General features: G+C 43.6%; 3 protein-coding genes across 5 annotated transcripts in view; all 3 read right to left on the minus strand.

The window, feature by feature from the left end:
- Nucleotides 1-778: 778 nt before the first annotated feature.
- On the minus strand, nt 779-4,829 carry LOC133019280 (endosialin-like). The gene is made up of 2 exons (XM_061085693.1): nt 3,828-4,829; nt 779-2,780 (listed from the first exon to the last, which is right to left on the minus strand). Exons 1-2 carry the CDS (start codon nt 4,261-4,263, stop codon nt 1,039-1,041), a joined length of 2,178 nt encoding a protein of 725 aa, XP_060941676.1. The 5' UTR covers nt 4,264-4,829; the 3' UTR covers nt 779-1,038.
- Nucleotides 4,830-11,753: 6,924 nt separating this feature from the next.
- On the minus strand, nt 11,754-15,664 carry LOC133018954 (CAAX prenyl protease 2-like). The gene is made up of 8 exons (XM_061085295.1): nt 15,528-15,664; nt 15,194-15,296; nt 13,976-14,059; nt 13,033-13,111; nt 12,765-12,932; nt 12,518-12,589; nt 12,055-12,117; nt 11,754-11,974 (listed from the first exon to the last, which is right to left on the minus strand). Exons 1-8 carry the CDS (start codon nt 15,662-15,664, stop codon nt 11,754-11,756), a joined length of 927 nt encoding a protein of 308 aa, XP_060941278.1.
- A 1,115-nt stretch (nt 15,665-16,779) lies between these two features.
- The window catches only part of LOC133019514 (EH domain-binding protein 1-like protein 1), a 29,856-nt gene continuing 19,604 nt past the window's right edge, over nt 16,780-27,031 (minus strand). For 2 of the 3 annotated variants that reach the window (XM_061086024.1, XM_061086022.1), the window contains 12 exons: nt 22,395-22,557; nt 22,145-22,293; nt 21,944-21,992; nt 20,833-21,157; nt 20,208-20,278; nt 20,030-20,078; nt 19,880-19,932; nt 19,464-19,584; nt 19,034-19,133; nt 18,871-18,944; nt 17,950-18,064; nt 16,780-17,835 (listed from right to left, as the gene is read on the minus strand). In XM_061086024.1, coding sequence (XP_060942007.1) covers nt 17,748-17,835; nt 17,950-18,064; nt 18,871-18,944; nt 19,034-19,133; nt 19,464-19,584; nt 19,880-19,932; nt 20,030-20,078; nt 20,208-20,278; nt 20,833-21,157; nt 21,944-21,992; nt 22,145-22,293; nt 22,395-22,557 — 1,357 coding nt within the window. In that variant the 3' untranslated portion in view covers nt 16,780-17,747. The remainder of the gene's footprint in view (nt 17,836-17,949; nt 18,065-18,870; nt 18,945-19,033; nt 19,134-19,463; nt 19,585-19,879; nt 19,933-20,029; nt 20,079-20,207; nt 20,279-20,832; nt 21,158-21,943; nt 21,993-22,144; nt 22,294-22,394; nt 22,558-27,031) is intronic. The other variant, XM_061086023.1, reaches the window with a different exon arrangement.

Here is a 27,031-nt window from a genome sequence, read left to right on the forward strand (position 1 = left end):
CGGCTCCTGTGGTGTCAGAAATGCCCGACATTCAAGTTTGACTCAAAATGGAATCATTTACACCATGTTTAAACCCTAAACATCCCCTTCTATCCTCCTACTAGTTACTAAGAATTTGATTTGTGAGTATCTTTAGATCTCACAGTTTATGTGTTTTTTTTTACATTTGTGGTTAGATTTCCCTGATCATTCCTCTTCCCCCTATTTAAAGGTGTCTGCTCTGTTCCACCACTTCAGCATGCTCTGTAATCCTGCTCATGTTACCCTAAAAGTAATTTAATTTCTTCTTCTTCATTTTTTATCACTCCAATTCCTGCCACTAACAAGAACAAACCGTTTCTGCTACATGAGGACTACTTGAAAGTCCATCGGTTAGGGTTATCCTATCCCTAGGGGTAAGGGATAACCTTAAACCCATGAACTATGAGACCTCAGTGCCTTTTATTTTTATTTTTCATAAATGAATTCATTATTTTAAACTGTCAGTTCTTGGAATTCCTGGATGCCCCTGACAGAGGACAAGACAAAATGGAATCACTTCAGCCTAGAACATCAGCAGGCGAGTATTCACAATGAGGGGAAACTGAAGTGCATTTGTCTGTCTTCCCTTTCCCCCATTTTTTGTTCCTTCTTAAAGAGAAAATTTGGAAAATACTTAGTTTTCTTTGCACACACGAAGCCATAAAGCCATAACCACACATTCTTTCCACACACTTTCCCCTTGATTTCGAGAAGGGTTTTCTGTCCCAACTTAGATAGGCTTACAAACCACACAGTGTTTCACCAGTTTCATGGTTTTATTGAATTTTAAAAACATGATGAAAGAGTGACTTATTTACAAAGAGTGTGCAGCAGAAAGAATTAAGTTTTCCTTGATGAGGGCGAGGCCGGTCAGCTGTACTATATCCAAAATGGTAGCTTCGATGACCAGTCCTGTACCATAAGAGAAATGTTAGCAGACATCTGGACAGTCAGCACATCTGTGTGTGTGTGTGTGTGTGTGTATGCATGTGCTTCTTTGTTTGCTTATTTTAGGGTTCATGCTTGGGTTTTGCCATTCCTCCTGTCAGGAGGAGGTGTAGGGAGTACCCAGCGATAGCAGTTTGAGAAGCTCAGGCTCTTGTCCACCGCACAGCTGGTGCAGTAGACAATCCCCAAGGCCAGCATCACTACAAGGAACACACACAGAGGCACCAGCAGGGCAACCAGCAGCCAGCTCTTGTCAGGTTTCTGTGTACGCGGATCGGAGTCATCTCCCACCTCCGCCGAGCCGCTGACATCCTCTGCACTGTCCATCTTAGATCTGTCCCCATTCCCAGTGGCCGCCCCGTTTTCAGTCTCAGTTCCCACCCCACCATTAGCCTCTCTACCTCCTGTCTTAGCCTCATTATCGATTTCATTGCCCGTGTTGTGTTTTTGCGTGGGGGACGGGTCCGTCTGATCTTGCTGTGGTGACAGGGCATCCCATTGGTTCAAGTGATTGTCTCCCCCTTGAGCCAGGTCAGGAGAGAGTCCTTCGGGGGCTTCCGTAAACCATAAAGCGTCAGAGTTAGTTTCAGCTTCAAAGTTTGGATCCGGGGCGAAAGAAATGGACCATGGATCATCTTGGTCAGGGTCCACATCTGGTAGGTGAGCCGAGTCGCTTGGGTCAGGGGTCAAAGTGGAATATTCTTCATCATCTGGTGAAGGCAGGCAAGTAAGTCCATCTGTCTGCATGTCATAGCCGTTGTCACAGTAACACTGGTACCCTCCCATATAATTCAGACACTGTTGCTGGCAGGGCGACTCCCCAACACACTCGTCCACATCTACACACTCTCCTCCACTGACCATTTCATACCCAGGGTTACAAAGGCATGTGAAGGAGCCCACAGTGTTCTCACAAGTGCCTTCACAGCTGCCCTCATCGAGGCACTCATCGACGTCCACGCACTCCCCCTCATCGTCCTGCTGGTAGCCCGAGTGGCAGGTGCAGTGGAAGGTGCCTGGGATGTTGACACATTGTTGCGGGCATGGCTGCTGCCGGCATTCGTCTACATCAGAACATTTGCGGCCATCTGGGGCCATCTGGTAACCCGGGGGGCACGTGCAGCGGATGCCCCTCTGTGTCTCCACACAGTTGTACTCGCACCCCATCTTCAGGCAGGCTTCGTTCATTTGGGTTTGGTCGGTGGGACCAGCGGAGTCGGAGGACAACTCAGGGGGGTCGGTTGGGCTGAGAGGGTCGGGCTTGCAGGTGTACCCGTCCTCATCTATTGTGAAGCCCTCAGAGCAGTAGCAGTAGTAGTCGTTATCTGTGTTCTGGCAGAAATGGTCACATCCATGATCCCCGCTACACCAGTCCAGGTTCTTTGGAGCTGCACTGAGAGAGCAGAGCGGCGCATCCCTGGACCAGCCCACTGTCTTGTCATCTCTCTCCATACACAGTATGGTTTGCTCAGCAGGAGCATCCGGGTCCGAACTGTCTGCAGGACACGGCAGAGCAGCTACAGAGCCATAAGGCACATGAGTCAGCAGGGTGCTGACAAGGTGAAATGGGGTGGTGTAAACAGCTGGACCGTTCCCCTCGTCCTCCAGCGGTGGACACATTCCTCTGTAGTTGTACTGGCAAACGTATCCATCCAGCGGCAGGGCGCAGGAGCCATCAAGCCACTGGAAGTTGTCGCTGCTGTCTCGTCCAGCATCTGTAGTGTGGACAGTCATGGCCACACAGCGAGGGGCGGCACACGTCCCGGGGGTGTCTTCACGGAGCCAGTTGGTGAACTGGCCATCCTGGTCTCCTATTGGAAAATAAAGACAAAGACCAGGTTAGTAAAAGTAAAAAAGCCTGATTTTTGATCCTCTTATTTTACTTTCAAACTATCCCTTATGTTTTTTTTTATGTTATGTAATATGTTATCTATGTGACGCATTTAAAGTGTTAATCCTCAAGATTATCACAATGGGAGTTGGCATGTGTAGAATAGAGCGTTTGTAGCTCATTGCAGTTCGAATATGAATCCCGCCACCAAAATTAGTATGTTCTTTTGTATCGTGCTAACAAGCAGGCAGTTATATATATTTGAGAAACTATTCCTTCCTAAAGTGGTGCTAGCGTCAATATAAAGCACTAAAGTTTCATGATGCATTGTGGATTTTATCATATTATATAGCAAGAAAAACTTTACTTTTGCCAAATTGAATTTTTCTCATTATTCTCTATTCTCAGTGGTAAAGATAAAATCGAATAAAACAAAAACTATCTGTGACTATGACTAGTTGCTAACTGATATCATAGTGTGAAACTATATGTTTTTTTTTTAAATAATTTGTATAAACCAATCCAGCCACCTACCTCATCAAAATGTTCTGACTGAAGACACATTGAGTGATAAAATACCCATCTGGTTTTTAGTGAGAGAGGTTTGTGTGATGACTAAATCAGGTTGAGAGGTAATAGTGAGGTCAAGGGGGGGTTAGACCCTCCCCTGTCGCGCCAGCTCTGTCTCGGTGAAACAAAAGTAGTTAATGTAATAACCATCCAGTATGCAATTCTGGAGGCCGGCCCCTCTACTAAAGTCTGAAAAGAGTTCAGAGAGGTGACACTTCGACTGGAAACTCTGTCAGAAACAATTTCGTCAAGATGATAATTAACTAAGTGGTGAGTTTCTGACCAGATTCAGCCTCGGCTACACTGAGATTTTCCATTAGATCACTGTCAGAAACTTGAGAAACTGAATTTTTCTCTATCGGTTCTCACTTTTAAAAACCCAATAAAATGTCAGATATATGGTGATGAGGGTGAATATCTCAGTGAGGGGTCAAATGTGAAAAAAGTGGGACTTTGCCTGTAACCCAGACGAATCCTCTGAGTGGTCGAGTGGTTGAACACTGGCGTGGAGGTCTGTGCAGCCCGATCCACAGACGAAGCCTTGACCTGGTCCCCTGCGACTCCAAAGCCGACAGCAGATCATGGACCACACCCGCTGCCTCTTGGGTATGCATGGTCGCCAGGGTCCCACCTCGCTCCCGGCAGCTCCTCCCAGCCTCCCTGAAGGCCCTCTTCTGGAGGAAGACAGCGTAGCATCCCTCCTGGTGGCAGACGGCATCCTCCTCTGCCAGCTGAGCCCTGGCTGCTTGCTGATCCCCCTCCGTCTCCCTCAGCCTCTGGCCGTGGCTTCCAGGAGCCAGATAGATGGTCAGCAGCAGAATACACAGGAGACTCATGCTGCTGCAGCTGCAGCTGCTACTGCTCCTGGTCTTTTGCATCCTCCACGGAGACATGAGTTTTTAACTAGACCAACATTCAAATGAGTGCCGCAGCCTTACTGTCAAAATAAATAACCTAATAAATGAATATTTTCTGGCCTCCTGTCCAAATAAATCGGACAAAAATGCAACCGCCTCAATTAAATTAATGTCAACTTGCCAATGTTGACTTTTCTACCCTGTTTGTTTGTTTGAATAAATAATCTGGTCTAATTGTGATCTGAGACAGATTATTCCAAAATGTATGCCTGATTACTCAAACCTTTCGGCAAACAGTCCTTCGATGCAGAATCAGTCAGACTCCATTCATCAGCTCTGCAGCCACAGTGAGATTGATTTCAAAACTAAAACAAACCAACACAGAACGGTGGCACAGCCTTGAAAGTCCAATGCAGCCCAATGTGGTCAAAATAAAGTCCAGTGAAGTATCAGTAGAGTTCCGAGTTCAGAATTGTTGAATGGACAAATCTCCAAAGTTGCGTCCAAAAGGTTCTAATTCGAGTCCTGAATGAAACGGATGAGTTTCAGTGACCATTCCTCTCCTGTGACTGATCCTGCCGGGGCTTTTCTTGCCTCTGCAAAGTTGGTTTTCTGACTGAACCTCAGAAAGAGAGAAAGATGGGGGAGGGTGGAAGGGGGGGGCTACGTAGAGGAAAAAGAATTGTGTGTTTTTGGAAGAGGGGGCTGGTAAAGTGTGTGTGTGTATTAGAGAGGGCTGGAGGGGTTGACGGGTTGGGGGGGGGGGGGAGCGGTGTGGTGTGTATGTGTGTGTGGCTGAATTGAACACCCTCAGAGAGTTATGAAAACCATACGGCACCATTCTGTCCCCCCATCTTGCCTATGGCTTCAGACACACACACACACACACACTCACGTACGCACGACGAACGCACACACACACACACACACACACACACACACACACACACACACACACACACACACACACACACACACACACATTAGTGCACACTGCACAGCATCCAGGAGTGGAAAGAGTTTGTCAGCTCTGAGATGCAAAGATTGTCTCCCCCTCCTCCTTTTTCTCCTTCACCTTCTGTCTCTCCGTCTGGCTCTCTTGTTCTCTGTCAGCCTCTCTATTTTTATGTCTCATTCTTTCTCCATTTCTTTCTTTACATCATATTTCATTTGGTTTCCTCATCATCTGCTGCCACCACTCCACTTCATCTGTCTTTGTCTGTCTCTACAGAGTCGATGGCAGCTGGAAGTTTTTACAGGCCGATGGAAACATTAGCAGCAGGAATACCTGTTGAACCATGCATGAATGGATGAGTGTGTGTGTCTTTGTGTGTGTGTGTGTGTGTGTGCACGCGCACTAGTTAACTCTGATGCTGTTTACAATAACCCTGTATGGGGCCAGATGTCTAAGTGAATGTGTAAGTGTGGCTATCACTCGGGGGCATGAGGAGAAGAGGAAACAGGAAATGCCAGATGTGCATCAGCCTGACCTCTCAGTAGCTGGGGAGCAGGGGTGTAGACCAGGGGCACCTCCACTGCCGTCACATGATCTGCCCGCCATCAATGACACGTCTGGCACAAAGTCAAAGGCCGAGTTTGGATTTTCCAAAGAAAAATATAGAAAAATATGATCTGTTTTTTTTCTTGTAACTCTGCAGCGGGTGAAGCCAATTACGCTGATTTGAGGGTTCCAGGAATGTTAAAAACAACAACCCGGGTGAGAGACTGCAAAATATCCACCGCACAAACAAGCTAAATTGAAAACTTCTCAATAATGCACATCACATTTTCTCTTGTGTGTGTGTCTGTGTGTGTGTGTGTGTGTGTGTGTGTGTGTGTGTGTGTGTGTGTGTGTGTGTGTGTGTGTGTGACCTGCCACACACAGCAAACCTGAAGCAGCTTGATGTCATTATTACATCTGGCAGTTTTCCTCTATGGTCCTGGTGTGAAATGGCTCTTTAATGCAACATAAAAAGGACGGTAAAGTTTCACCCTCTGAAGGCAGGATGATGGGATGGAAAAGTCATTGTCTACGTGTGTGTGTGTGTGTGAGAGTCAGTTATCAGCCAGACAGTGTGTATGTGTTTGTGTGTTTGTGTGTCTGTGTTCTCTCTGTGTACAGCAGATGAATCGCTTGGCCGTGGCATGTTGGTTTTGGCACACACAATATATACAGCCTAACGAGTCAGCAGTCTTTTCCACTTATGTAACGACTATCGGAACTATGAGGGACAACGAACATAAAACCTCAGGATCCGGGAGAACCCGAAGAGCCTTTCGGTCTTGTTCCCCTCTGCCTCCTCCTCCTCCTCCTCCTCCTCCTCCTCCTCCTCCTCCTCCTCTTCATCCCTCATCCTCCTCCTGTCTTCCTTTGCTTTTCTTTTCCTTGGACTACCCCCATCCTCCTCTCCTCTCTCCCTTTTCTTGTTATTCCTTCACCCCCCCGGTGTCCCTCCTGTCGTTTCTTGCATCCTCTTGCTCTCCTCCCCTCTCTTATCTTCGTGTTAGTCCTCTCCCCCCCCCTCCTCTTCAAAGTCTCATTACTTGGGCTCCATGTCAACAATCTTTCCCCTGCATTTACCCCAAACCTCCCACTCTTGGTCTGTTTATTCTATCATTGAGCCCGGTTAAACCCTCCTCCGACTCAGACGGCCACGCCTCCACAGGCGCATTCCAGAAATGTAATTGATAGAACAGACAAAACTTCTCCTTTCCGTAGCCCTCCGCTCCCAATTCCCCGCTTCCACGTTAATCAACTTACTGTACCTACAAGGTGCTCTATCTCCCAACCCAATGACCTCTAATGGAACCTACAGATTTCTTGATTTTGTATTCCCGCACCTCCTCGGCCGCACACTTCTTTCTACCTCCTTGACTCCTAGCCACTTGCCAAATATCTTCACTGGCTCTGATACATAGTCAACCTCCAGCTTCCAGGAGGTGGAACTGTATCTTCCAGCTCTAAAGTCTCCCCATTTGACTTCAACCCACTAAGTCTATTTTCTTAAGCAGCCCAGTAGATGTTATTGATTTGCTAAACCTCTGGTATCTGGACTTTAGGAACTTTTCCTTCACTTAAAGATCATATGACTTGTATTTAGAACTGTAAAGGTTGGGTGGAGCTGAACAGAGCCGGTTTGTACAACATGTCGTTCGGCCATGTTGGAAACCAAGTGTTTACGCTTTTTAAAAATGGCCACAATTGAACTCATCGTAAAATAGCAGCCATCAGAGTGTGGAGGGTTGAGATGCCATAATCATTTAAATATGGGGATAACATATTACGCTAAACATTCAGACAGTTTTCCCTGCACATTTTTGAAGTGTTGCATTAACTTGTCCACACAAAAGTGGCATAAATTGTTTTGTAGAAATGAGGGATAGAAAAAAACCGTGCCTCTTTTTGTCATCTCTGTACATTTTGCCAATGTTTTTCTGATGTTGGTATGAATGTTGGATTCTGGCTCTGGATGTATTTTTGCACCTAACATTAACATTTAACATTTACTTTCTTTCACATTGTTAGACATTTTCACAGATTTGTTAATCTTGAATAAGGCACACTAAGCTGACTCATATCTATGAGTGTGTGCAATTTGGTGCAGATCAAAATACAAATCTGGATTTAGTGAATTTACATGTGGTTTGATAAGGGGACTAATGTTCTTAAAATGTCATTTGATTTGTCTTTTCTTCTTATCCAATGTTTTTCCTCATGCTTTCTTTAAGTAATACTAGAATAAGTTGTATGTGTATGAAGTACAACTCATCACAATTGCCCTAACCCTATGTATATAGAGAATAAACTTCTGCTCTTTAATTCAAGATTCAACACATTATTTATTAAGACTTTATTTAGCATGTGCACAACAATTACATACAGTAGCAGTGAAATGCTTGTGTCACTATTCTCAGTGGAAGTAATAAGACTAACTCAATAAAGGACAAACAGTCCATAAAGTAATTTATTTTACAAGTGTTCTTCTTTTCCCTGCATTTGCTTTGATAATTGAAAGAAAACCGTATTTCTTTATGCTGGTCCATAGGTCACCAAACATCCACACTGATGTCAAGGCAACATTGTTATTTTCTTTTCGTCTCGGGTCGGTGGGAGGGTATAGACTTGCAGCACTGGAGTCGACTGAAGCATTTGTACCATATGAAATTCAGAAGGACACGTCGATTGTTCATTTTTCCCAACCACTGGTTTCTTATGTCACACACACACACGCACAAGCGCACACACGCACACACTGAAGCAATTAGCTGCGGCCTTGTGGTTAAATAATGGAGTGTAGGCATTCCTGCTGATTTCTGTGGAGTGCAGGAAAAAGACGATACTTTTATCCACGTCCTCGACAAGGTCCACATGTTTCATCTTTCACAGCCTTCACGAATGCCTCCATCCACACCCAGGCTCCTACCATTACCTACTGACCAGCTCCATTGGAATAACTCATGATCTTCAGAGTTAGGAATGGGAACCTTAAGCGCATTGAATATGGGAAATGTGATTAGTTTCTACATTCATGCACTTAAAACAAGATGTTAGAGATTCTCATTTACAAGAATACTTGCGTTGCATTCTTTAATCTGTTAAGAATGGAACAGCGGAGGGGAAAAAAATGCCACTGTGTGAACAGCTGCTACTGAATTTTCCAGTAAGGAGTCAAATGACAAGTTTAAAACAAACATGGCTGCAGATGGAAACTGCAAATGATGGAGGTCTGTAGCTGCCCAAAACACTGGAGAGAAAATAAAACGCAGCATGACTGAGGCTCGGTAATAATAGAATAATAGATAGGCAATAATAGATGATGAGCTGGATCCATTCAAAGAATCAGACAAACAGAAACTCTGATAGTTAAGGGTTTTTAAAAAAGTGCTGAGAGGCAGAAAGAGAGATGGAGAGAGAGAGAGAGCGCTGGGAGAGGAGAGGATAGGTCCTCACATATTATTCCTTTACCAGATGATAGGCTCAGCTTTTCCATAGACACAGCCATGCACATACACACACAGACGCACAGAGAAACCTTACCCTGCTTTGTAGTGTCTTTCATCGTACACTTCTCCAAAGAGGGAGAAGGAGTGTGTTTATGTGTGTGTGTTTGTAATGGTAAATGCATTAACAGTGAGAAGAAAGGACGTTGACTCCCCAGCTGAGGGACGGGACATCATTAAAGTCTCGACAGAGACAGACAGGCGTCTCATGTGTCGGACGTTTGAGATAACCCACCACACGTCTGGCTCCGTTCCTGCTCTTCTATCTGGTCATTTTCTATACAAACCTCGCAATTTGTGACCACAGTCTTAATAGCTGCTCAAAAAACAGCTGTTCTGGGCAAAATAAGCTGAGAAACTATAAAGTGTCTGACTCAACCTCATGCAGCAGAGGAGGGTAAATTACTCCCTGAGCACATTTTTTGCAGTACACTCAAATGAGCAGGGCAGTCGAATAAAAGAGTTTCTCTCTTTTAGCTCAGTTGTTCTACTGTCTTCATCCAAATCGGAGGTTATTGGATTATATCTGAGCGAAAAACACTGGGGAGGTAAAAAGGTGATACTACTTGCAAAAACTGCAACGTTTCCAAAATCTGATCCGTTGTTATGTTGGAAATAACCCAAGCACGACTTGTTGAGTTGAAATATATGACAGTGAAGCAGAGCGTGAGCATGATAAGTCCATATCCCTGAATAAATAAAGATTTTAGGAAAAAAAACAATCCTATATAATCCTCTTAAACTGAACCTTCTCCCAGCCCTGGACAGATCATAAATCCGGGATTGTCATCAGTTGTTAGTATTAAGACTAATGTGGGTTTCTGTTACACTCACTGTACAGAAACACACAAAACTCCAGTTCGTACACTGTGAAAAGGGAAACTTCTAATTGGATAAACTGAACAGAAAACTCTAAATATGGCATTATAACCTACTAAAACTAACATCTTCAAGTTTCTTTTGTAAAGATGTCCTCAGTACACGACTCAAGAAAGAAAGTTTAAAGTCCGGACCAGTTAAAGCCCAGTCAAATGTAATCAATCTTTTTCTAATCAATATTTTTCACTTGCAAATACAGGGAGTAGCTGAGTAGTTGTGTGTCAGGGGGTAAACAGATTCTCAACACGTTAAAGGAACAGTTTGACATTTTGACAAATGTGCTCTTTGGATTTCTTGACTGGAAAACCTCCAATGAAGATGTTAAATTATACTATATTTCATAACACAGTAGAAACTTTTCGGAGACTCTGCTGTTTAGACCAGGTCCCTAATATGAACCTCATAAATAAATATATATATATAATTTGACATATTTTGCTCCATTTTGAACAGAGTCAGGCTGTTTCCCTTGTTTTCATGTCTTTATGCTAAGCTAAGCTACGTATTTAACAAACATAAGTGCTATCAATCTTCCAAGTCATATGACTCACAGCAAGAAAGCAAATAATCTAAATGTATTTTCCAAATGTTGAACTGTTCCATTAATATGTCATGCCAGCCATATAAAGTGAAGATGTATTTTTCTTGGGACAACAGTTTGAAAGCCAAAGCCAAGTTTAGAGCCAAATGCCAAAATGGAATATATAGACCAGACATGAACATATCTTATCAAATGCACTGAAATGGAGTGGAATACATGCTGCAGTCTGGGGCTCTGAGCATCTGCAGAATTATGTTAGTGAATTTACTTTGTCCTCAAATCCTGAAGTTGTAAACAAAGCTTTTATGAATAGCTTGTCAGTCTGTTTCATAAATCTTCACTGACACAACCTCTCACCCCTCATTCTGAACCCTCGTAATTTCCATTGACCCCGGATGACCTCTCTTCTCTCCTCTCATTCTGGATTTCCGAGGGGACACGTTAATTCCCCCCCCCCCTCATCACCTCCCCTTCTTCTCTTCTCTTCTCTTCTCTTCTCTTCTCTCATCTGTGCTCTTGTTGCTTCTGGCTGTGACCATTTTCGGACTTTCCCGGCCTTATTTGTCCTCATAATGTGGACATTAGCTGCTCTCTCCCTTTCCTCTTTGGTATTTGTGATTGTTGGCAACAGTCTCCCTGTTTCTGTCCATTTGTCTCTCTCTCTCTTTCTCTGTCTGCATATGTGTCTTTGTCTACTGCTGTCTACTCTACCGTCGTCCATTTTCAATCATTGGTTTTCACAGTTCATCTGTTTTTCTCTCAGACACGCACACTCACGCACAGATACACACACACACACACACACACACCCTTCTTTCTTTCTCTCAGCCAGGCAAAGTTGTTCTGGTGTTTAGTTTCAATACAGTAGGAAATATTTTCGACCGTGCAGGAAATGTCTGCTGACTGCTAGAATCGTTACACACACACACACACACACACACACACACACACACACAAACACACACACACACACACTCACTCACTCACTCACTCACTCACTCACTCACTCACCCTTCTTCTTAACTCGTTATACAAATATATCCTTTATTTGAAAACCTTATACAAAATGAACTGCTGCAGGATAGAATAACAAAGTGTCTTGAAGCTAGCAGGCGGACTCGGGGGCAGGAGCCAGGCGGCAGACTGGAATGGTGCCGTAGAAGAAGGGGTCTGTCAGCGGGAAGAGCAGCACCACAAACAGCAGGACTCCCATCAGATATGAGAAGAGGAGAGCCGAGCGCTGAGGGTGTTGGAGGGCAGAGCCGATGTCAGGCAGGCCCTGACTGTTACAGAAGGAATGGCACACAACAGGACCCACAACATGACCTTAAGAAAGAGACAAGAGAGGAAATGAGGTGTGTTCTTTCTCAGTAGCAGGTAAATGTGCAGTTCACTCCACGTCTCACCAGTTCTCATGAATATAAAGGCAGAGAAGGCACCGAACACAGTGGTGTACAAGAACTGCATTCCTGCAACAGAGCAGTTGGACACATTTATGATGCTGCTCTGCAAAATGTTAAAACATATAGCTTGGATATAGGTTGTGTGTTTCATAAACTCAACATGAACTGTTGCATAATCTAAGCGCTATAAAGATGTCTGGGGTGCATGTGTGACGTTAGAGGAGGAAAGTTCTATCCTTGCAGTTACAAAATCATGCATCAACCATAGAAATGATATGTTTTTTATCATTTTGCTTGTGTTTGAGCATTCTTCAAAACAAAATGTGTCGTTTTGGACAATGTGCCTCTGCTTCAGTCTGTGTGTGATAAATAGATTTAGTTGGTATCGGAGTTGACAAGAGTGTTTAAGCTATCAAGAAAAATGTAATTTCAGTCTGGTTTACTTTAGGAGAGTGAGTCGACTGACCTGCCACCAGGAGAATGACACTCATACTCTCTTTGTTGAGGCGCCGTTGCTCTATGACGTGGTGCAAATGAGCTAGAATGAGACAGGACAACAGCAATGATGTTGGAATGTTAGTTAACAAATCTCATTGTAGCACTCTGACAGATCTTAAGACAAAAATGTAATTAAAAGATCCACTTTCATGTTTTTTCTGTAAAAGAGTAAAAAATAGATCACAGTTTACAGTTTGAAGTCCTGGTTGCCATACCAACACCGAAGAACAGTGGTGCTGTGAAGATAGCACCCGTGGGTCCTGCACAGGGCACCAGCATGGGCAGCATGGCCCCCCGGAACACCAGCTCCTCCGTCACTGGCGCCACCACCTGGTCCCTGAGCCACACTGCGTCTATTACACATGACCTCCATGACTGAATGTCTGGGAAAAATTAGTCACACATGAAATACATGCAAGTACACGTGTAAAATTCCTCAACCCCAATTCAATCATAGGTCAGAGATGACTTTATTTAACTCACCAAATGCTGAATGCAGTTCCAGGGTGAAGCCACCAGGGTTGTCCATTGCAGATTGAACCAATGGGCCAAAATAAAAAACCTAATGTTTGGAATAAAATCAATTGTTAATAACATTAAGAGCAAATATCTTTAAAAATATTCAGATTAAGAAACAGCAGCGCATAATTATGACCTCCACAAAGGAGGTTATGCTTCCACCTGTGTTGTTGGTTTACTTGTCAGCAGGATTATGCAAAAACTACTGAACTGATTTCCAGAAAACCTGGCGGAGGGATTAAGCCTGTGTCTGCGAAGAATTCATAAAATGCAGAGGCAGAGGTATTATTTTCCCAGCTACTGTGAAAAGAGTGAGAAAACTCCAATAATGTGTAGCTGAGATCATGTGGATCCGGGAGGTAAAAATTGCTTTGTAATTTTTACTATAAGACAAATCATGTGTAGGATTTTATGGCCTTGGCAGATGTATGCATTCATGCACTGCAAAATGCATAAATCCAATGGAAGTTGTAAAACTGTGCTGTAAAGTTGGAGGAAACTGTATCTCTGTTGTGTCAAAACTTCCTTTTACATTTCATAAATGAAACAGGATCCACAGATGCTCAGCAGTGATGTCGTCATTTCTGTCCACTTTAATCTGACTTTAAATATAGGTTGACTTGAGGTTGACTTGAGGTTGAGAACTTAATCTCAACTTTGGCAGGTTTAAGAAAATAAGGAAGTAAAAGTAAAATCATGTTTTGTTCTTTTCTGTTCTTTGTGCTTTGTCACCTCCTGAGGTGTATCTATAACTTCTCAGTGTCATCAGTTATGCTATCAGTGCCTTAAGCCATTTACGATAACACCTGGAAAATGCAGCTGCTCTATGTGTCATATAATCTAATTAAAACCACAAATGTTCAGCAGGAATAGAAACATTATCTTTTTCCTGGAGGTGGAGACTTACCAGGGTCAGTAGCAGTGGCAGTGTGACTGCAGGGATGAAACCCTCCATACGAACGCCCATCAGCTCCCACACAGACACGTTGACCTGAAGGGGCAGGACACAACTCTAATAACGTAGCTTTTAGCCTCAAGTGGTTGTAAAGTTAAGCCACTGAGCTCTTAACCTCACAGAAGTTATTATGTTAGCTAACGTGAGGGCGTGAGGACACGACTCTACACCTGGACGTGCTCAGGGTTCAATCCCCTCTGTGAAGTGTCCTTGACAAGGACAATGAAGCACATGGAAGAGGTTACTTTTGATACAGATCAGGCATCATAATGGAAATAAATGTGTTTGTTTACACTTCCTTGCCAGTTTATACTTCTGTGGTCAAAAAGGTCAATATATTCACTGATGTATATAACCTGCTCTGCTATTTTAATGTTCACAAAACTTTGTCCGCCAAAGACGATTGCGAGAGTGAAATGTTAAACATAAAGTTGATTGACAGTTGACATGAGGAGTCGGGATGGAGGCACAGAGGAGCCAGGTGGAAACAGTTGTATTATAGAGGAGATGATGATGGTGATGATGAAGGTTTTCAGGCAGACAGGCCGGCGGAAACACAAACAGGGTTCAAGATAGAATGACTGGGGGAAGATGGCTGGTGAGCTGATAAGGGAATGAGAGACAGGTGAGGTGGGTGTGTGGAGTCAGGGAGGAAAGTCCGAGGACATCTGGAGGGCAGGAGGAGAGTGGAAGCGAACAGGGGCATGTGTTCATAATATTAGGATATGATATATTAAGGATTCTCCCATAATGCCGTCACAGTTTCACAGTCAATTCCATAAAAGTATCTTGAACTTTTATTTTAAGTGTGTTTGGCTCACTGCACAGCTAATAATTCACAAGTCTGTTTGGTTGAGGTGGAGCCAGTTTCACTATTTTAAAGAAACTACATTATCCCCGGTTCAAAAATAGCAAGATGTCCTTAGCTCATCATGAGTAAAGTAAATTGTGGTGGAGTGGAGGTACGAATGGAGAAGTGTCTGTACGGTAGTATTTTTTTGAAAATATGCTGTTGGGCTCATCCCTGCAGCACAGTACAGTTCAGATCATTAGTATTTAAGGAGGAAGAACTCAGTTCTCTGTTATTTATTGAGTTAATGTTGATCACAGTTCAAAAAAAAGCCCAAATGGAGAATTAAAGACTGTGAAATTACGTCCATGTGTACTCACCTTGATGTCAGCCCAGTGTGTCCACGCCTTCACTGCCACAGGTGACAGGGCTGCCACCAGCAGCACACTGGCACAGCGACGCTTTATCACAGTGGGATGATCCCTGGACACACACACATACACACACACACACGCGCACACACACACACACACACACACACACAAACACACACACACACACACACACACACACACACACACACACACACACACACACACAATACGATTTGTTAGGAAACACCTAATGATGTTAGGAAACATCATTTCACAGCCCAAAACCACTAGCACTGTCACACAGCTGATATCGTGTAGGTACAGGTGTAGGATTGTGTACCTGGGTAAGCTGCTTCTCCAGACGTACAAACTGCCGACATACACACAGGCGAGCAGAAGGCAGCTCAGGACACACGCCCAACACTTGGTGTTGAAGTGCTCCACCTGCCTCACGAGAACATGTTCTGGTTCCAGCATGACAGAAGTGAGGCTTTGAAATCAGGAGATTCCTCAGGTGAGCAAACAACAGCAGCTCAGGTTCATCGTGCTGCGGACTGACTAGTCCAGGCTGTCAGTTCAAATTAGCGGGAAGCAGATTAGTTCTATTAGTGTCTGCTGGAAGGACACATGTATCCACACACACACATGAACACACAGGCTGTTATCAGTCTTCACTGTGACAGTTGTATGTAAAGATTTAGGGCACCTCAGTGTCCACTTTTAAAAATGCATTTGAAGCGAATGGCTTTCAATTCCATTTTTTAGCCATTGTCTCTTGGATCAACATGAACCAATTGTAATTGCTCCATGCTTTTTCTTTTTAAATGCTACTACTTTATTACTACTACCACTAATAATAATAAGCAACAGAATATTGTTATTAAGGTTAAAGTTGTGCACCATGTGGATGGTGAAGACGCCTTACTGCAAACACCTTAAATTACATTGGTCGTTTCAATGAAGAACAAAATTCATGCTGACATTCAAACGCATCAGTTAGAACAGGCCCATTGTTCAGTAGGGAAATAACTCTTATTCCCTGACCAGGAATCGAACCCGGGCTGATTCATAACCACTAAGTCACCAGGGAGCCACGAGTGACGTCACCGGAAAAATGTGCCTAACGTACTAAAAATGGAGACAAAAGGGATGGTTCTGCAATTCCCTTTTGGCCGCACATTGTGTATGAATAAAAAGAACAAAGAGAAAAGGCTTGATACTGTTCCCTAAGATTACATAGCCTACATTCTGAAAAAACGACTTACGGTGAACCATGCTGCTTTCATGAACCTCCATTATACAGGTTGCGAATATAACTTCCAAGATGTTAATCGAAAAATCTTATTTGGTATTTCTAACTTCAACTAACCAGTTGGACCACCGAATAAAAAATATATATATAAAATCCAACTTTCAACGTCAAAACTTTATACAGATCCATGGAGTGGATTCCATTTCATAATAAATATATATTAGGCTTCCACACTAACTTCACTAAGTCTGTGTTTGTTGCTGGGACATTAAATCAGATTGTATTATATTTGTGTCCAAAGCACAGTAAGGGTGTGACAGAAATTCACTCATAACAGATGTGAGCAACCAACCAATGTTTATTTTTATTTTTCATCATAATTATCAACATCATCAACATAAATATACAGTGTGATGGGCAGACAGTGGGGATGTGAAGCCACTTTAAGTACCACTTTATCAGCACAACTCCTAAACAGCAGGCACACAGTAGTCAAAACGACACAGAAATGAAGGAACGGGTTCATTTCTGTGAATAAAGCAGTTCAACCACACTGGTTTATTCAAGGCACTGAATGTGTAAAATAAATAATTTAAACAAGACATCTTTAACGTGTAGAAACACTTTATAAACCTCTCACTTCTAATGAAAAGAATGATTCTATTCTTGCAATAAGTGGAAATGCTTTCAGACTTTATCACAATGTGAAGTTGGCATCACACTGCTGTTGTACAAACAACGTTGTGGGTTTGAGTCCAGCTCAGGATTTCTCACTTACAATGTTTGTATCTGAAATGTAATTGGTGTGTCCGCAGATATTTCTCATGGTGGAAAAACAGAAACGGATAATACTAGCAAAAATGGAACAGATTTTTTGAAGGTGCATTTATGATATGAAACCGTAAACTGATTATCATGAAGGATTTGGCACATGTCTGCTTTGATTTGAACAGGTTGTGGCCATGATAACAGAAAACCCAGTGTTTAAATACTGAATGAACACAGCAGAATATACACACAAACACACAAAAACAACACGTGTGCAACAGATGTACAACAATAAAAATAAAGGCACATCATTTAAATAAATAAAAAGAGGTGAATAGAATCAAAATAATATCATTACACTAAGACAGGCTGAAAATAATTAAAGTGAATAAACAAAACGTTTTCAGCCCCAATCTGGAAGCTCTTCAGGAAAATCAAGGCACTCAAAAAGGGAGTGTTTTCCATTCTGCTCAAATTCGATTATGAACACACTACTTCAGGGGCTCAGAAGTAAAAGCTGGCTGTGATTGTCCTGTCTTCTCACTGCAGGACACATTTGTCTTTGTTGCTGTATTTTCTCCTCCTCATCTCCAGACCACGCTCCAGCCGCTCATCCTCCTCCATTGCCCTAAATCAAATAATAGGAAATTGATTTTAACAATTGCTTTTTTTTATTTCAGGACTTTGCCATCATCCTCCTGTTTTGTCGTCTGCACACAAGCCCACACAGACACACACTCACCCTCTCTCCTTGGCGTCGATGTCTCTGATGATCTCGTCCCGCTGGTTGACCAGAGACACAAGCTCTTGGAGGAGCAGCTGCTCCCTCTGCTGCTGAGTGGACGACTTCTGCCATTCTGCAGGACCAACACCAGCAATTCACACAATGGTTCACATTGATAATGTACAATAAGGAAAGTACCCAATAGTTTGTAAAATATTCTCCATCCAGTCTCTCCAGTGTCAACATATAGATGCACAATCTGGGTGTTGTTTTTTCTCCCCTGTGAGTGTGTGTTTGTATAAAATAACTCAACAACACATTGATGGATTATTAACACACTTGGCTTGAATATTACTCTGGAGGGTCTCTCCAGATGATTAACTTTTGGAACTTATCGGTCAAGGTCTTAGTCGTGGGAAATGCATTACATTTTGATTGATGTTCATGTCAGATGATTTCTGTGTGAAACTCTGTGTTCATGTTGTGAGACAGCCAGATGAGAGTCAGCTGACAATCAACTGAAAAGGCCATTGTGTTGAGATAGGCCTGATTAACACGTGGAAATGTGACTGGTATTATCAAACATGTCATGAGTCGGCAACTTTTCTTAAACATATGGTCAAAATAACAGATTTTACAGAATGTGTCTCTGCAAATAATAGAGATGCTTGTATTGATCATAAAATTGTTGTGAAGAAGTCACAAAAACAAAAACTTACTTCATACATAGTACAAAAATGCATCTTTCGAGGACTATTGACCAACCAAGCTTAAATAGATTTGTCATATATGAAGTAGCTTTACCACAATATAAAAAGTTTGTATGTTTGTGCAGGGCAAGCATTGACCAACTGATGCTTTTCATTTTACACTGTGATATTGTGGATTTCACTCAAGTTAATGTTTTGAGCGGTTCTTCCTTCACTGCTGGTTACGAACCTTCTATAGCCATCATGACCCGCAGTTCTCTGTTGAGAAGCTCAAACCTCCGCTCCAGATCCTGCTCCTCTTGCCTGTAGATGCAGTCAATTATCAGGAAAATGTAACAGAAGCATGTCACATATATATATATGTACATGTGTATACTGCTGAGGGGGCTCACAGTAGCTCCAGGTTGTCCTGTCTGCGTATCAGAGCGTTCTTCTTGTTCACCAGCATGAACCACTCCTGGATCAGCCTCTCCTCTTCATCACGGTCACTTCCTGTGTAACGGACAAAGACAGGAAATAGAATGTATTGAGATCTAATGTGTTCAATTGTTTAGTTCTTGTTTTTTACAGGTACCCGGGCCTTGTCCTACATGCAGTTTATAGGCGATATATTGACTGTAGATGTGAATGTGAGTGTTTGTTTGTTGCTGTAGATCCTACTGATGACCTGTCCAGGGTTTACCCCACCTCTCACCTAATGCCACCTGGGATTGACTCTAGTGGTATGTATGTATGTTCGGTTCTCACTCCTGCTCCTTGAGTAGATTCTGTTATTGACTAGTTGGAAATGCCAGTTTGTGCGTGTGTGTACGTGTGACTCACCTGTTTCCATGAGGCTCCGCAGTCGTCGCTCCACCACAGCGGCTCTGCTGTCGATGTGCCTTTGCTCCGTCTCTAACGCTGCCAGCTCACTCCGCACATACTGACTGGTGTCCTGCAGACACTGACCACAAGCCCCATCGTACACACACACACACGCACGCACACACACACAAACACAACCACACAACCACACGTGAACATACCCAACAAGGGAAAAGGAGGTAAAGGGAAATAGAGAGTCGGAAAATGGAGACAGGGGGAAAACAAAGAGAAGAAGAGGTCAAAAGATTAGAGAAGTTTGGTATAAATTTGAAGAAACAAATGTTGAGGGTTCATTTGATTTGATCTGAGAGTCAAAGATACAGAAAAGAAGGAGAGAAGAGGAAAACGTGAAGTGGGGCGTTCACATAACTGACCATTGTTTCAGCGTCTTGCTTTGGAGGATCTGTCCCTGTGGCTGTTTGCAGCTCTGCACAAACAAGAACAAATTGCAGAGTAAAAAAAAGAGGAAGAGCCAGACAGAATTTTGTGTTGTGTTGTATTACTTTGACATGTTGTGTACTCACCTGTTTTCTTCGTGTTTTCTTTTGAATAATTTTTCATCGGGTCTTCATCCTGAAGATAACAAAGCTTTCACATTAATACAAATGTGTATGACAGCTTTCTCCTCTGAAGTTTCTACATTCAAACCCTTATATTCTGGATAATAAGGTTAAAGATTCAGAAACAGCAAAGCAGTGTCACCTGAGTGAATCCAGATGTGACTGTCTTGGTGATCGATCTTGGGGGTGCGACAGGGGATATTGACTCGTCACCTAAAAAAAGACGAGAAAAACAATCAGAAGTTGAATTTTTTTAACCTTATTATTCACCTTAAACCCCCACAGCCTCATTCAAAACCTCTAGAAACGTTGATTAACATAGGAGACTGAATAGGCAGCAACCAAAATGTTAAGATTGGAAAAAAATACATAAAACGAATCTGTACGATTCATTGACACACAGACAGAAATGAGAGAAAAAGTTCTAAATTTTGTTTAAAATATTGGTTTAATGTAGGATTCCTTATAGTTTGAGGCTGATTGGAAGGTTTCACCCTTTATGACTTTCATACTTGGGCGGCACGGTGGTACAGTAGTTAGCCGGGGTCTATCTGTATGTTTTCCATGTATCAGTGGTGTTTTTTCTACATGTACTCCGGCCTCCTCCCACACTCCAAGACATGGACTTGGATTAATTGGAGACTTTAAATCTAAAGCACTGCAGGCCTGTACAATTTGTTTTGATGAACCCACTAAAGAGTTCAAAAGTTTGAAGCAGATGAAATGAGACTTGAGGACAGACGGCAGAAATGATGACGGGTTGATACCTTTAACCAGTCGTTTGGTCCTCGGAGGCGGGACGACCAGTGTGCTGCTTCCCCCTTCCTCCAGACTCACTCCTTCGTTCAGTCTGGCCATGCAGAAAGCGGCGGCGTCGACGTTGGTGGGGGCAGGGCCGGAGGGGGCGAGGCCGTAGCTGGACTGGCTGCTGTTGTGCTCGATCTGCAGCACGCTCAGCTCCTGGTTGGTGAAGTGCGAGCGGATCTGGCTGAGGTAGGTCATGACTATGAGCCTGTCGGGGACGGCCAGGAGAACCATGTCGGACGGCTCCAGCAGCCGCGAGATGCCCAGCGCCTCGAAACCGTCAAACGCCTGAAGAAGCACGTGATCAGCGAAGAATAGACGTTATGATAATGACTCCTCTGAAAACCACCAGGGAACGTCGCTCTGTATTTAATAGTTTCAGTGTGATGACCTCACAGAGATCTCTGTAAACACTGTCCTCTGACAGAACAATTCAGACTAAAGAAGAGACAAAACATTGAGTCACTCGTCTGAAACAGTTTCAATAATAGAAATACACTGTGCTCAGAACAATGAGCTTATTGAGCTGCAGAGTGTTGCAGCCAATGCTCTGCAGACTTCTTACCGTCTGCTTTGCCTCTCGGGAGGCATAAAGTCTGGAGCTGGTTAGGATCTTATGCAACGTAAGAGGAGGACTGCAGGCACTGCTACGAAACGAGCATGTACACTTTCTTTGTGTGAACAAAATATTGAGAATCGAGTCCCTATCAAGGAAATCTAATCTGTGTAGGTTTATGTCCTTAAACGACAAAACTCTACACTCTTGCAGATAAGAGCTGACACCCATCCAAACAGTGTCCTAACAGTACAATACCATGTGGTTCAGATTATTGGAATATACACTGTCTTAAGGATTCAATATTATGTCACCAGCGTCAATGAGAGATCACTTAAATGTTTTAAAACAAGAGAAACATCATTATAAGGAGGGACCATGTGACAGGATGATTGAAAAACTAGAAAATCGAATAATGAGGCTATAGCATTTATATATTAAACTCATATAACACTGATGATGGAATTGTTGCTGTGAAAAGTCAATATATATTTGACTACTTGATGTCTCATCCTCACCTTTTTGCTGTTGAGCTTGATGTCATGTGGCTTCAACTGGTCAAAATCTCTAGTGGGACAAAAGCAAATAATGAAAGCATTTAAATTTAGGTTTTAAACTATAGAGCTGAAATTCACAACAATCCTTTAATTATTTAAAAATAAGGGAAAGCATTCAAACATATATACAATCAGCTTTAAAGGAGATTGGTAACCATGTACATTTTGTCTGGGTGGAAGTGATGCAGGAGGGCACAGAAGGCCAGGCCGTTCCTCCAGGACGTGCTGAAGTTTGTGACCTTCACCCCCCGGTACTGGCTGGTGATGTCCTGACACCACTGCAGCAGCGACTGGCTGGAGTTCACCAGCTCCTGAAAAACACAAGCTCAGTCTCAGGTGTGTGCATGTGCGCATTTATCTGTCATTTCAAAATAACAGTTTTTAGGCCGACGTCGGCATACTGAGCATTTACCTCAGCGGAGTCGTCCTTCCCATCGGCCTCCTGTCTGACTGTGGAAACTGGATCAGGGGTTTCGATATCAGCGGTTTCCTCTTCTTGTAATGTAGGAAGCCAAGATGTCTGCATCTCACAGTAATGGGCAGGAGGGTTGTGTGTGTCTGTGCTGGACGTGTCTCTGAGGCATACAAATATAGACAAAATGGGCGATGAATAGAAATAGTTTGATCAAAGCAGCTTGGTATCAGCGATATGTAGATGTGAGGAGGAGAAATGCAAGCTTTGCCAACATGGCAGATCAGAGAGCAGATCTCAGCACTGACATGATGTTAGAGGGCATGATAGCGAGCATACACCATTCAAGACAATGGGTACATATGAATTTGAAGCATAATTAAACAATGATCTGTGCTGTTGGGAAAAAACAGAAACAAGCCAATACACTGAATTATCTCATTCTTTGAATAGTCGGCTGAAAAATAATCACTTCTTTGTTTCTATTTTTTCTGCAATGGATTGAAAACAGAAAAACAACAACGCCATTTATTCATTTTTCCTGTTTTTTATGTTATGTTCATGTCTAATGGTTGTTAGTATGTTTTTCGGATTCCGTTTTGAATCAGAAAAACTGAAGAACCAAAGTCACACGGATCGACACAGCTGCATTGGCACTAATTTCGTCAAGTCTCGTATACGTATTAAGTGTTGCTTTTTCACGAAGCTGGCAGACTTCGAAAAGACTCACAACTGATGCAAGAGCAAAACAACATATTCTGACTTTGACGCCCTCTTTTGGAAGTTTTAAGCTCTAAAATCTCTGAACCTTACACATCACATGATGCAACTCCTTGCCCATGTTGTTCAAACACCGAACACCAGGAGAGTACAGCAGAGTGATGTTATTGCTTCAGACTTCACAGCAATGTGAGACATTATACATGTGTTTTCAGACTCTGAGTAGTACTCCACATGATCAATAAGATGATGTTGAAATCTAAAATTGACCTTTCCACATTTGACTCAAGTTCAAGTCTAAAGCTGCAGTTCTGCACGTCACACACACAAATCACACACAAGGCTCAGTGTCCTTGCAGCACAGGTTGACGCCTCATGCTGACTTACACACGCTTCCCTCTCAGTGGCTCCTCTGTCTCAGTTAGAGATATTTCCCGCAGGCCGTCACAGCCGTGGGTTAATGAGATCTGATTCTGATCAATAAGTTCAGGAGAGTTTTCTGAGGCGTCACACTCGATATCCCCGGGGGCCGGGATGAGGCGTTTCATACCGCGAGCGCCTGAGACGGGTGAGGTGTCGCCAGCGGTCAGCAGATGGATTTTGGCTAACAGGAACTCCTCCTCCTCCTGGAGCTGTTTGGCTCTGATGGTGTTGTCATGATCAGGGGTCGAAGTGTGTCGGTCATCCATCCGTGTGCTGTCGTTCTCTGTTGGTTTCTTACTTAAGCTCTTGGAATGATTCATGTTTTTAACATCACTCATTTCAAGACTCATGAGTGAATCTGTGGGTTTTCTTGGGTCATCATGTGTCTCGCTGATGTGCGGGTCAAAGTTTATCTCGGTGGGTTTCAAGTCAGAGTGTTTGCCCGAGTGACTGGCGGCAGAGGTCTGACGAAGGGTTTGTTCGCTGAAGGGCAGAGGGGAGGGCTTCTGGGTTACAGCAGAGGACGGCTGCCCTGGGCTGAAGACAGAAAAGAACATTTCAGAGCTGAAGTGCTTTTGACAAAACTGACGGCAGTGTCGTTGTCATGCCAATCATCTGTCGTCTATCAACGCAGCCAGAGCTCCATCCTTTTTAGGTCAAAGAACGACAAAAACACGCTTTGCAGAAATGTTTTTCTTAATCCAAGCCATAAAGTTCAATGTCACGGCTGTGGCTGTCTCAAGCCTCCCAGAGGTCTTGACCTGCCCATTGTTTGTACGAGATTTCCCCCAGAGTTTGATGAGACAGAGGTCTGACTGTGTGAAAGCAACCAAAGCAAAACACCAAATTTCAACATGCTTCAGCCTTCAACATCCAACGACCAAACCAATCCATGCTACTAAGCTGCATCGAGTAGGCGACTGAAGAAATGCAATGAGCCTTTTGATAGTCAACCACAAACACAGTGATAATCATGCAACATACACTGCTCAAAAAAATGAAAGGAACACTTTTTTATCAGGGTATGGCATGAATTCAATTGCACTTTTTTGATAATTATCTGGTCAGTTAAGTAGCAGAGGGGGTTGTTAATCAGTTTCAGCTGCATTGGTGTTGATGGAATTAACAACAGGTGCACTAAAGGGGCAACAATGAGACGACCCCCAAAATAGGAGTGGTTTTGCATGTGGAGGCCATTTCAAGTTTCTCCCTCTTGATCACTTCGACTTTAGCTAGAGTCTTTATCTCCACTGGGAGCATGAGGCGATTTCTCAACCCTACAGAAGTTGCACAGATTGTCCAACTCCTCCAGGATGGCACATCCATGCGTGCAAGGAGATTTGATTTGTCTCCCAGCCTAATCTCCAGAACATGGAGGAGATTCCAGGAGACAGGCAGTTACTCTAGGAGAGCTGGACAGGGCCGTAGAAGGTCCTCAACCCATCAGCAGGACCGATATCTGCTGCTTTGTGCAAGGAGGAACAGGTTGAGCACTGCCCGAGCCCTACAGAATGACCTCCAGCAGGCCACTGGTGTATACACAAGAGATGTGATATCGCACAGCTCACACTTTTTCTCACATTATGCACTGTGGATCTAATCCTTTCTCCCTCAAAGTACAACAATACATGACAGATGCCAAAGTTGTGAGCCCAGATTGTTGGCAGTGGATTTCTACAAAATTGTTGAAGGATGGAGTATGGGTCAGGAGAGAACCCATTAAAGATCTGGATCCTGGATTTTTTTTTTAGGAAAAAGTCAGATGCATTTAGACGTCATCCGTTTACAGTTCCGGTTTGCAATTTTCCCACGAAGATACTTCTCAGGCAAGTTCTAAAGTTTGAAGAAGAGAGTCTGAAGGTAATGATATTCTCGTTAAGTAAGTCAAAGTAAATAATAAGTAATATTGAATTAGTCAGGAAAAGGAGTGACTGCAAACAGCCGCTCAGGGTTTACAGACTTTAATTGTGTGGGTAAGGCGTGCCTCATGGTTTTTTAACCTCGGCTATGAAGCCGTTCATCCCTGAGGCAGGACGTCAAGAGGAAATTCCAGGTTCCTTCACAAACAACACGATAATGATTTAGTTTGGTGGAGACGTGCATGACTCACATGCCCACACACAAGTCTGACTAGAGGAAGATCTGAAGGATAACAACCACAGGCTCGGTCCTGTGTAATCCACATGAAGCAACTAGCAGATCTCTCTCATGTACCCAATTCCTTCCTGGTTACTCACCCCTCTCTCTCTCCCTGCTGCTATGAACCCCTCTCTCACCCACTTTACTCACCCCACTTCCCCCTCCATGTACAGCTCAGCCAGCCAGATGGTGCCGAGGTCCTCGTGTCCTCTCTCATACTCCACCTCCTCGCTCTCCTCCTCCCTCATCCACTCCGGGATGGCAGCCAGTTGAAGGTGGGCTTTGACTGGTTGAACTGATCTGGGATGATAATCACTCAGGGGCTTCTTGACAGCAGTGTCACGCTCCTCAGGTTTGACTGATCTGAGGTCAGATGTATTTGTTGAGTCAGCTGGTCTGGTGGTGAGACGTTTGATTTTGGGATCAGATTTGTTTGCTGACTCCTCTTCATCATCTTCATCATCATATGCGATATCGTCCAGCTCTGCTTCTCTCAGTGGAGGCCACTCAGCTGATTGGATGCTCACCACTTCCTGTCTGCTTTGCACTGAATCACAAGCTAACTCTGGTCTCTGTTGTGGTTTCATTCCTTTGCTCTTATCAACCCTCTCCACCATCGTCTCTTGCTCTTTCTTTCTGCTCTCCTCATCTTCCATCTTCTTTTTGGCCATTTCTTTTCTCTTTTCTTCCTCATCTGCCCTCCGCTGCTCCCTTTCTTTCTCTGCCTTTTCCCTGTCTTCCCTTTGCCGCTTCTCCAACTCCTCCCTCTCCTTTTCTATCCTCTTTCTCTCCTCTGCCTTTTCCCTCTCCATCCTTTCCCTCTCCTTCCGCTCCATCTCTGCTTTCTCCTTTGCCAGCCTCTCTCTTTCCTCCTTTTCTCTCTCAACCCTTTCTTTCTCTTTCCTCACTTCTCTCTCCACCATCTCCCTCTCTTTTTCCAACCTCTGTTTCTCTTCTGCCTTTTCCCTCTCCATCCTTTCTCTCTCCTTCCTCTCCAGCTTCTCCCTCTCTCTTTCTAACCTCTTTCTCTCTTCTGCCTTTTCCCTCTCCTTCCTCTCCATCTCCTCTTTATCCTTTGCCAGCCTCTCTCTTTCCTCTTTTTCCCTCTCAGCCCTCACTTTAATTTCTCTCTCAACCCTTTCTCTCTCTTCCCTCTCCAGCTTCTCCCTCTCTTTTGCCAACCTCTTTCTCTCTTCTTCCCTTTCCCTCTCCATCTTTTCCCTCTCCTTCCTCTCCATCTCTGCTTTCTCCTTTGCCAGCCTCTCTCTTTCCTCCTTTTCCCTCGCAACCCTTTCCATCTCTTCCCTCTCCAGCTTCTCCCTCTCTTTTTCCAACCTCTTTCTCTCTTCTTCCTT

Source organism: Limanda limanda, chromosome 14, assembly GCF_963576545.1.
Source record: "Limanda limanda chromosome 14, fLimLim1.1, whole genome shotgun sequence".
Lineage (NCBI taxonomy): Eukaryota > Metazoa > Chordata > Actinopteri > Pleuronectiformes > Pleuronectidae > Limanda > Limanda limanda.